Source organism: Pinus tabuliformis, chromosome 4_1 (genome assembly GCF_031772625.1).
Source record: "Pinus tabuliformis cultivar Carrire ecotype Pingquan chromosome 4_1, CPIR1, whole genome shotgun sequence".
Classification (NCBI taxonomy): Eukaryota; Viridiplantae; Streptophyta; class Pinopsida; order Pinales; family Pinaceae; genus Pinus; species Pinus tabuliformis.
The window spans coordinates 392,603,348-392,615,482 of NC_142303.1; the positions used below are offsets into that span (position 1 = coordinate 392,603,348).

The 12,135-nt window shown below is 41.5% G+C and overlaps 1 protein-coding gene across 2 annotated transcripts in view; it reads right to left on the bottom strand.

Annotated features, from left to right (window-relative positions):
• LOC149175945 (putative GPI-anchored protein At1g61900) overlaps positions 1-10,727 on the bottom strand; it is a 210,475-nt gene extending 199,748 nt beyond the window's left edge. The window contains exon 1 of one of the 2 annotated variants that reach the window (XM_089419800.1): positions 10,112-10,727. In XM_089419800.1, coding sequence (XP_089275926.1) covers positions 10,112-10,166 — 55 coding nt within the window. In that variant the 5' untranslated portion in view covers positions 10,167-10,727. The remainder of the gene's footprint in view (positions 1-10,111) is intronic. The other variant, XM_089419799.1, reaches the window with a different exon arrangement.
• Between the last annotated feature and the right edge of the window lie 1,408 nt (positions 10,728-12,135).

Sequence of the window (12,135 nt, forward strand, 5' to 3'; positions counted from 1 at the left end):
CACCATTGCCATCTTTCATTGTCCAAGTACATGCTACCCACACTAAGCTGAGTCACATCATCCATGATGTGATTTAGTGCGAAATATTGCTCCATTTGTGCTATCCATGTGGCCGGGTGAGAGCCATCAAATTTATACATGTCCAGCTTGGGTGGTCGCAGCTGGGATTGTTGGTGGGTGCCAAAGAGGTGAAGAGACTGGCTAGACTCGCCCTCAATGTTTTCATTGCCAATATATGCCTCTGCGCATTCCTCCATCTTGCCCTTTGAGAGTGTTTCATGTAAGTTCTTTAGCTGCAACAGTACATCATTCAATGTTGATTCAAGGTTGTCGACCCTCTCATTGGCCATATAGCTTGAACTCTAGTTTGTACCATGCACCACTCCGATGCACTTGAAATTTGGTACCGCCCGAAACTTTTGGCACTAACAATTGAATGGTACCACCTTGCTCAGCTCGACGACCTGATTCTTATGGGGTAAGTCTCCAATAAGCCTCCCGGGGGGTTTCAGACTCTTTCTTTTTTTTTAACTCCAAACGGAGTTTTACTCCTTACTTAGGAATACTGCAGTAGCCGAATCCCAGAAAATTCAATGTTGCCCAAAGTCCTGCGAAAATCACACCCAGGTATAGGAGCCCACACAATTAGTCAGATCTGAATGGCGGATCTGATTGTTGCGACGGCTACAGAGCCCAAACTGCTAGATCTGGATGGCGGATCTGATGGATCTGATAGATCTGAATGGCGGAACTGATTGCTGCTACTGCGACAGAACCCCACTTGCGAGATCTGATCTGGCAAAGATGATGCGTGATCCAGAGATAGAGAAGGGAACTATGGTCTCCAGGAGTGTCAAGTGCTACAGATCACAATATACATAAGGGTCTAACAGTAGTACTCGGCCCAATCTTTCAGGGCACTAACCAAGGAGGATCAACCGTACCCTTAGCCATACAACTTGACTACCCTATCGTACGCGCGAGTAATCTCCCCGAGTGTTGTTCTCGGCGTACTGTAGCAGCAAGACGGCCGACGGTTTATCTATGGCAAGGTTTCAAAGGAGCCTAGGGGGCTTCCGATATACCCAGAGGGTACTTGGAAGACAGTCCGCGCGCGGATTTGTCTAATGCACTACTACTCGAAGGGGTACCCACAGGGGTTACAAGGGAGTCCAACAAGCGTGACCACCTCTTGTATTTCCTGCGTGCATGCCTCCCCAAATCCGCAAGTTTATGCGCTCAATGACAGATCCCGTGGTTTAAAGACACTGGAACACGTCTCTAGCCAAAAAAAAAATTGCTAAAAATTGGAGATCCCACCGGCCCTGGAAAGCGCTCTGATACCACTTGTTATGCTCTTAACCTACAAGACGATACCAGAATACCAAATATGCGAAGAAATATACCCAAAACATAGAACAATGAGAAATAACAGCAAGTATTTTATTATTCAGAAAGCAATGTTCACTTGCCTCTTCGAGGGGGCAACCTCTAATAGAGTTGAGCTCAATTACAAAATAAGACACGATGCTCCTTGAGGGGAGTCTCTATCCTTTATATAGGATTCATACATGCAATACCATGGGGCAATACCATGGTTCTTATTAATACCATCTATCTAATACCATGGCCCATTTGCAACTAACTGTGGTCCCTTCATTAAATGCGGGTCAACCACTTACAATTATTAATATGGGCTTTATTGACTCTTTACTTAACTATAACTATGACTCGATCCTATTACATAAATAAGGGGGTTAGGGTTGGACCCTAACATGCCCTCCCCCATAAGAATAGCCTTGTCCTCAAGGCTGAAACTGCGAAAACTGCTGAAGCACACTTCCGTGCAGAGGAAGATGCTACTGGAGAATCAGCTACGGTCGTACCAGATGCAGAAGGGGGAGCAAATAGATCACTTCCTTAGCAGGTTGAAGGAGATCCAGGACCAACTGACTTCCATAGGGGCCACGCCGGATCAAGAATTGATGGTGAGGACCACTCTAAATGCAGTCTCCGAGGAGTGGAAGACATTCGTCCAAAGTAATTTGGCAAAGCGAATCTTCCAGATTGGGAAGAATTATGGGTGGCTCTTCACCAAGAAGAGATCAAACGGCTGACCAAGACGGGAAGTAGCAGCAAAGGAGCCCGGGTCAAGACAGAGGAGGAAGAGGATGCAACTCTGGCATTTGTGGGGAAGCAAGAGAAGAGAAGAAAAAGGACCTCTCCAAGATAAAGTGCTTCAACTGTGAGGAACTAGGATATTATGCGAACCAGTGTCCGAGGAAGAAGAATAAGGGAGAGGTGTCTAACTCCAACGCAGCGCTAGCGAAGGCGGAAAAGGAGGTAGAGGAGGATGACAATTGTGCCATGAGGGCTCATGTACCTCTAGAGAAGAGGTGGGGAGACATCGAGTTGTAGTCAGGGGGACTACAGGCAATGAGGGGCAAGATCCTTGAGGTACCCAAACTCTCAGAATATACCTAGCTACAAGAGCCCCGAAGTGAGAGTAGCAAGATGGCAGATATCGGTAGAGACAGATGCGGATTAAGCAGCAAAGAGTGCTAGAGTGCAGTAGTCCCAGGCAGCGCAGAGAGGCTTGCAGCAGTGCAAGAGGCAGGGAGGAGGTTGTAGCAGTGCAGGATGGCATAGAGAGGTTTGTAGCAGTGCGAGAGGCACAAAGTTGTTGCAGCATCGCAAGGGAAGTAAAGGGAGCACAGTATAGCGGCAGAGAGAGCTTCAGTATCGAGATGTTTCTAGCCTGACAAGGATGTCAGTAGTTGGGTGGATCAGTTACTTACTTCTCAGAAACTGAGTTGCAGTGCAGTAGCAGTTAGCAAAGAACTTCCAGACGAGAAGTAGCAACTCAGAGGGAGTCGAAGAGAGAACTTCCAGAGCGAAGTAGAGACTCGGAGGTGTCGAAAGGAAGAGCAGAGAAATGGCCATGAATGGAATGAGGGCTCAAGACAGGTTGGACGGGGCGTCCAACTTTATTGTCTGGAAGGCCAGGATCGTGTCCATTCTAAATAGACATCACATCAAGGCCTTCGCCTTGAGAACAGTGGCTATCTGTTAAAATTGCAACTAGGGCCAAAATCCATGTGGGTCATCTTATTAATGGAAGCTAATATTTTTCTTGGATCCCTCTCATCAAGAGGTGTAGGATTGATCTAAAGATCATCCAATTCCGATAAGTATTCATGGAGATATGAATTTATTTGTGTTATGGGACAATTCGTCAAGGTCGACCAGCAACCAAATAAACCCCACTTGTGCTCAACGTTTTAGTATAAATAGAGGTGGCATTCAAGACATTTCAACACACTTGGGATCTCTTCCTCTCTACTTGTCTTTGGGTTTTAGTAGGAGGAGAGATCCTAAGGGATAACGCTGCCCTAATCCAAAAGGCAGAAGCCGGAACTGCCCGAGAATAGCCGAAATTGCTGGAACTGTCGGGAATAGCCGGAATTGCCGAAACTGCTGAGAATAGCTGGAACTGCCTGGAACTATCATAACAGCCAGGAAAGCTGATGCAGAGGGCATAAGTAAAAACTGTCGGGAACTACCGAAACTGTCAGTAAAAGCCGGCACTGTTAGGAACTTCCAGGAAAAGTCAGAACTGCCGGGAATAACTGGAATTGTCGGAACTGCCGAAACTGCTTGGAACAGTCGGAATTGCCGAAACTGCCAGAACATGCGGGAAAGCTCACGCAGAGGGCAAAAGTCGGAACTGTCGGGAACGGCCCGAATTGCCGGAACTGCCAGCAACAACTGGAAGTATCGGAATTGCCAGAATTGCCGGGAACAACCGAAACTGCGGGAACAGCCAGAGCATCTCTCTCCAGAGGAGAGCAACATTCAAGGGACAACTAACTAACATTGGGACAGTTGTATCGTACTTAGCAGCAAAAACACCAAGCATGCGATGTTACAGCTAGCATGCAACAGCAAGCATGCTAAGAACAACAAGCATGCTAGGGACAACAAGCAAGCAAGATGCAACCAACACACAAGTCAATATGGCAACATGGTGCAGCAATGTCACATAATGCAATACAGTGATGGGTACAGTCATGATTAATGAAGCGTGATGAGAGCAGCATAGTGATGATGGGTGCAGTGTGGTGCAGCGCAGTGAGATGCAACATGATGACGAAATGCAACACAACGATAGGTGAAGGAGTCACCTTGGAGAATCAGTTGAAGCAGCATGTCTTCAACTGGTCTCATGTATCATCTTCTTAGAAGATGATCTATGCTCTTATCTAGATAAGTCAAAGTGTTGACTTCTGTTGTAAACGTACTATCTCTCCCTCTCTCTGTTGAACTATTGAAGAACATATAAGAAAAATTGATCAAGGGTTTCCCCACATTGGGGTTTGTCTTTGGCTAGCGCCACATCTTGTGTCCTCTTGTCTTGGCTTGTCTTCTACAATTTATGTTTATGTTCTATCTGTAATTTATTTTAATGCTAATGTGATTGCTAATCTGGAAAAGACATTGAGCTAACTGTGAAAATTGAAATAAATTGTTCTAAGCATAGAACATACCTAAAATTAACACTATCCCAATTATCCTGGCTGATAATGAGAAGTACGAGGAGGCAATGGCCAAGGCGAAATGTATCACCTTAATGGGGTCAAGGATCATGTGGTCCAACATATTGCCAAGAAGGAGACGGCAGAAGAAGTGTGGGATGCCTTGAAGACATTATACCAGCATACTTCCGTGCGGAGGAAGATGTTGCTTGAGAATTAGTTATGGTCATATCAGATGCAGAAGGGGGAGCAGATAGATCACTTCCTCAGGAGATTGAAGGAGATCCGGGACCAACTGACTTCCATAGCAGCCATGCCGAATCAGGAGTTGATGGTGAAGACCGCACTAAACACAGTCTCCGAGGAGTGGGAGACATTTGTCCAGAGCATACTGGCAAGGCGAATCTTCCAGATTAGGAAGAACTGTGGGCGGCTTTGCACCAAGAAGAGATCAGACGGCTGAGCAAGACATGAAGTAGCAGCAAAGGAGTCTGGATCAAGCAAGAAGAGGAAGAGGATGCAGCTCTGGCATCTACGAGGAAACAGGACAAGAGAAAGAAAAAGGACCTCTCCAAAGTCAAGTGCTTCAATTGTGGGGAATTGGGTCATTATGCAAACCAGTGTCCGAGGAAGAAGAACAAGGGAGAGGCGTCTAACTCCAAGGCAGCACCAGCGAAGGCGGAAAAGGAGGTAGAGGAGGATGACGATTGTGCCATGAGTGCTCATGTACCTCTAGAGAAGAGGTGGTGAGACATCGAGTTGTAGTCAGGAAGACTACAGGCGATGAGGGGTAGGATTCTTGAGGTACCCAACCTCTTAGATCAGATCCTTGCTACGGGAGCCCCGAAGTGAAAAGTAGCAGGATTGGCAGATGTCGGTAGAAATGGATGCGGATGAAGCGGCAGAGAGTGCTATAGTGCAGGAGTCTCGGGCAACGTAGAGCTAGCAAGATGCAGCAATGCGAGAGGCACAAAGAAAGTTGCAACATCGCAGGATGGCACAGAGAGGTTTGCAGCAGTGCGAGGGCCAGGGAGTTGTTGCAGCAGCGCAGAGGAAGTAGAGGGAGCACGTGATAGCGGCAAAGAGAGATTCAGCATCGGGAGTGTTTCTAGCCTGACAAGGATGTCAGTAGTTGGGTGGATCAGTTACTTACTTCTCAGTAACTGAGTTGCAGTGTAGTAGCACGATGCAACATGATGAGAGGGAGTTGCAGTGTTGGGAGAAAGGACCAACAGCAGCACGGATGCAGAGGAGTTGTCGTACAGATTCAGCAGTGGCAGTGGCAGGGCCATGGGCAGCAGTACAAGATGCAACAGTGCAGAGGATGTTGGGCGAGGAGGCCTAGAATCAACACAAGTACCGGTGCCATATAATCAGAGTGATGCTCAGTGTGGAGTATTACTAGAGCACAGTCCTCGCTAAGAGGGAGTGTTGATTTGGGATAGCACCGGATGTGCTAAAGCCATGAAAACTGGTGGAGAGGCTAAAGCACATGAGATCTCCAAGACCCAGAAATCGTTTGGGCAGATTCTACCCAGTTAAGGAGATATTAAAATAATTAATATTTTTAATGGAGTTCCTAAGTCTAAACTTAAGAAAAATAAATTATTAATGGGTATAAATATAAAATTGGGTTAGAAGGTTCCAAAAGACATGGATCAAGCCAAATCTAATCTTAGTCGTTGATTAGAGATGTAATCTCGGTCGTTGAAGGACCAACAAAAAAAGTATAAGAGGACGCTTGAGGGTCAGTTGGAGAACACACCAGAGTGATTAGTCATTCGATTTTCTAGAGCGGGGTTTGCTAAGAGAAATCGAATCAGTGATCAGTAGTGAAGGGCAGTGAGTACTGGACAAAGAGCCAAAGATAGTGCCGAGAGACAGGCAGAGAGGCAGATACAGAAGCCAGAGCAGGCCACGCAAAAGCTAGTAGAGACAGCGCAAAGCCAGAAGGGCATGCGTCATCCACGCAGAGGGCGGCAGGACTGATGCAGAAGGCCATAGAGGCTGCACAGTGCCTCAAAGGGCTGACGCAGAGGGGTTTGAGGCTGACACGGTGCTTCAATGGTGTTGGAGAGGGTTTCATGGGATAGATTTTCTGAATATCTGCTTCCGAATAGAGAGGTATTACTGCCGATTATTTTCTCTGTCGGGAGAGCCAATTTGGCACCCAATTGTACTCAAGGATATACTACATAATAATATAACCCTCAGAATTGTTGCACCGGTTTTCCCGCATTGGATTTTTCTGGGGATGAGTTGTCCAAAAATAACGGTGTCACTTGTGTGTTTGTTATTTCTTTCAGTTGTTGATATGTAGATGGTTGAGACTGTATTGTGTTTATTTCGATGTTTATATGTTTAAATAATTTGTTCGTAATTAACAAGTAGGACAAATAAACAAGAAGAATACAAATAGAATTTGAAACGGATAGACTTAGAAATTTCAACAATTAGCAACCACTAACCCAAAGTGTAGAGAGACTTTATGAGGTGACAGTATGCATTCTCTAATTACATTGGAAGCCATGCAGTTTCAAGTAGCAACACATCATATATGACACATACAAGGCCCATTTTAGATCCTGGTAGTGACAATATTCGCTGCTAATACCTATCAACATTAAATTCCTGATAGAAACTTCTTCGTCACTTTTCTCCATAAAAGTTTGATAAAAGCTAGTTACTGTGAAAACCTTCCATCGAAATCTGAGTGTAATGTTGAATGGTCTGATATACCCCTTAGAATAAATTCTTCAAGGCATTTTGAAAAAATAACCTTTTCCATGAGCTAATATTTACAGGATCCATATTGGTCAATAGCTTTAGGGTAATACTATTAACTTAGATTATTTCAAACATTTTATAAGTTAGAGAACAAAATAAAAGGACATGCAGCACTGCCAGTTCTATGTTTTACTCACCCATATATTTATAACAATAAATAAGAATACCAATTGCACCAAAGAGCTCTTTCTATTTGACCAATTCTAAATAGCTGCAACTGGAAATGAACCTGACCCGATTCTAACAAGATGATGTGGAACCTCAAATGACCTCCATTTCTCTTAATCTTCAGATTATGTCAGAGGTCAATAAGTTACCAACAATAATAGGATTGTATTTATGTAAAACTAAATCCTTCAATTATAGATTGTACCAATTGGCTTACTACTATTTCTAGTTTATTGGGTCTTGATCTTTAACCCTGACCTGGATTGTATACAACACCAATTTCAAGTTTATTTACCTTGAATTCAGGCTTTGTTGTAAGATGGGATCATCTTGGGAAGAGATGTATTCTTTCAATTTGGTACAAGTAATTTGCCAACCTGGCAAAACTCATATTCATTGGTGCAAGATTATCTATTTGTAGCTTGTATCCTATCTTGAATCAATACAAAGGTATTACCTGTCAATATGATAGTCGATTAATTTAAAAGCAGTTTAGAGGCACTCACCACGTCTTTACCTACTAATTATATATGTAGTCCTAACCTTTAAATAAAGTGCACAGCTAAGTGGTGTAATTCATTTTATGACAGAGACCTCGCAAACGCAGTACAGTTATAGAATTGGCATATGTACAGTACAGTAATAGTTTTAATGTGTGTAATTCATTTGAATTTTGATGACAATACCCTCAACTCTACCCTAGTTTTAATGTGTGTAATTCATTTTATGACAATACCCTCTACTCAGACCTAGTTTTGAGGGTGACCTAACTCGATTCCCGGGTTATGGTTTCACCAGGACAGGGTCTGGTAACACTGATTTTAATGTGCATGTGTTTAACCAACAAAACCTCATTCAATATTTCATGATCATCCATTTTACAACAAACGTTATTATCGTTCACATAAATGCAAAATGTTAAGGTATGCTGAAGACATATTGTTGATGATTAATTGATGCGTCTATTATCAGTTGGATTCTAACCTGAACACGTACTCTATCAGGTGTACAAAAAAGCATGGCAGCGCATAGATTGGAACAAAGATATTATGGTAATTATCAACCCCATACTCTATATAGTTAAAAAGTTTCCTCGTGACAAACTATACATTTTTATAGTGGTATATTGACTCTGTATTTCCATCCATTTTATTTATACAAAGTGTATTTCCATCTTCCATTCTACATTAAAAAGTTGTTTCTCCTTCTTCCCTTTTTAACATACAAATTGTACGTATATCTATTTTTATGTATGTTTACGTTTCTTTACGTTTCTTTGAGGTGGGACTCAATCGTAATGAATTTCTCGCTTCATAATAGGGCAAACTTTGCTCTTCAAGTTGAATCTCACTACAGCCTGTTATTTCCAAATGGTTCATCTTTGCTTCATGTGGCACCCTAATAGGACAGGTATACGCTACATTCTCAAAATCGATGATCATAAGTTCGAAAATCCAAGCGAGAAGCATTTGAACGAACAAACTGTATCATAGTATAGTGGACATAAGTTATAACATATTCACTTCAATTATGATGATATTCATTGCTGTATCTCTATTTGTCCAAAGTCCCCTAACTATTAATCTCCAACTTAGAATGTATATACGACCCTATGCTTGTCATGCAGAGCTTCATATTTAGTATGGATTTTATAAAGGGATATCATTGACTTCACCATCTGCCTTTGTTATGTATGCTCATTGAGTTCTGCCTTGGAATATGCTTGCTTACTAGGTGCTGCTAAGTATTTTAATATATTTGGGAAGGCTTGAGAAAACCCGACTTCTGTATAGAAATCACTCCAGATCATTTTTTTAATAACTGACATCTAATTTTAAATAATATGTACAGATCTATCTTAACCCATATCCATTAAGCACAGAGAAGGGTAAAAATCTGGTTTAAACCTCTTGCTGAATGAGATTATATTTATATTTTTTCTAACATTATGTGAATTAATAGTTGGCTTTTTTTATTTTATTTTTACCCACCCAAGTGACAACATCTCTTCCACGTGAGCTGCAGAGTGCACCTCGCTTCACCCCCTGCAAAAAAGGACCTCAAGTTCCGTGTGGAAGGCATGAATGAGGGGTGAAGCAATTCATTCTGATATTTGTCTATTTTCCGCTTTCTGCGTCCGTGTTCGCTGGTTCTCATTCGCTAATGAGCTTCCGGATTCATATCAGGTTTACAGAGTGATATATTAAGACCGTGAGTACAATTGCAAATACCCATCAGACGCGTATAATAGTAAATAAATAAAAAGGAATTAGATGCTTGCAATGTGAAGCACACAGAAACCTTCAATCAACACATATTGAAACATACATTAACCAGAGAAATTATGTTTTGACCATATAGAATGTCACTTTAGCATCTACCATTTAAAAATTTTGGTACCGCAATCACCCTGCATCAACGACTCATGTTTCACTAAAACAAAACAAAATGCCGCCCCAACATCTATGGCATTGAATATCCCAATGCTCTGCGCTCCGTTTCTCAATACTCAATTGTCTCGAAGCACAATTGTCTCAAGCGCCGATTCAAAGGAAAATTCAAGCAGATAAAACAGCAGGCAGCCATCCGATTGTAAGCAAACGAGAAGGAGAACAACTCACAGGAGCACAGGACCACCGTGGGGATGCTGGAGAAGAAGAAGCGCACCCGTCTCATGCTGACTGATGCTACTAAAACCCTAATTGCAAAACTGTTCACTCAAAGGGACTCGAACCCAAAACCTCTGCCCGTACAGTGACATGAAAAAGCATCCCGCGTTTAATCTTTAGCCACACATTGTCAAATGAAATGGAGTCATAATAAGAAGGGCATCCGGACCTGGAGCTCCTTACAGAAGGAAAGAGAGCAAAATACAGAAGCAGGGGCAGTGACAGTAAGTGGGCGCAGCTGGCAAAGGGCCCGATTGGCCCACCCACCTACCCTCTTTACTCCAGCATCGCTCGGCTCCGCTCAGCTCCTCCATAGCCTCCATGTGTCCACCATCTTATCCTCCCGCGCCACCCCACTTTTATCCTCATCTGCCTATACAAGGCATGTATTGATCGGTGGGAACATCGTTAGGTTCGTATCCCAATCATTCCGTGAAATATCCATGCCTTTGTTTTTGGTCTGAAAGCGCCATCAGGGTCTTCATTAAATTCTTTGTCAGACCGAAAACTATAAATAAATGCTTGCTTTTCGTCGTTGCGGAGTTTTACGGTCGAATCCTAAAGTCTATGCTAAGATCAAAGTGTTTACTCGCTTTGCCTAGGGATCCTCACATTCAATAACAACAGCTCATGACGGTGACCCAGCGACTGACATTATCGTGTTTTTCAACCTTTACCACAACAGCATATCTTTGCAATATACGAACTAACGGCAAATGTTCAAAGGTTCCCGAAGTGACTATTATGGTTAAGCGGTGGAAGGAAATAGGGAATGAGTGACTAAGACAATGTAAAAAAAGAGTGTGTTTTATGTTTTTAACCTGGGTGAGTACGAAGGCGAGGGTGAAAATTTTGTCCTTTATTTTTTCTTACTTTTTTGTATATATATATAATTTGATAGGGGTATTTTCACATTTACATCTGATAGGGATATTTTAAAATTCTAAATTTAATAGTAATTTACAGAATTTAAGTGTTTGGGTATTTTTTCATAATGTTAAATTTATGTACGTAGTTAAAAAATATTTTTTAAATAATAAGAAATTGTATTTATGTAAAATTATAGAAAATTTGAAAAATGAAAATTTTTAATGGATAAATTAAATTATAAAAATTTCAAATTTAATGGTTAGAAAGTTTGTTCAATCATTTATGACAATTTTGGATTTAAACTGTAAGGAAGTTTGAAATAAAAAGTTTGGTGGATCATTTATGACAACTTTGGATTTAAATGGCAAGGAAGTTTGAAATTTATAATGGTTTTACTTTGGATTTAAATTTTCAAGAAATTTGAAATTTATAATGGTTATTATATTTAGAAAAAAGAAATGTTGTATGAACAAATCGCATTATTAATTATAATACTTAATTGAAATAAATATGATTATTTGAATGGTTGTTTTGGTAAAGAAAGTTTACTGGACAAGATATTATTATTAAATGGTGAATTGAACTTATTAGATTCAACTTTGAGAATATTTTTTTTAGAGGAATGTAAATATATTGTTATAACAAATAAAAGCTTTCAAATTACCATGGATGTGTATATATGTCAATAGTGGTTTGGAATGAAGATTGGTTGTTGCAATGCATGTCAAATTGTGCCTAGCCAGTGATATCTTGCAACACCATATGACTAGCACAAAGCTATGGCTCAACACATCTTTAACTTTTGGATGCATTTCCATGTGTCATGGAAAATGAAGTGCAATTGAGGGCCAAAAAATTTAGCATGATAAACCAACCAATCTCTCGTTCTCTAAAGACTCAAGGCACCAAACCGCGAAAAACCATGATAAAGATAATCATAGGCAAAAGATCTACTAGAATCATAATCATTTTAGGTCAAACTTTCTTCATCCTTCAAAGCAACAATACTCTTTGGTTTCCCAAATTTGTTGCCATGGAATGCATGAAGAATGAGCTCTCCACCATTGTTGTTGATGTCAATGTTGTGGGGAACTATATTGTTGACC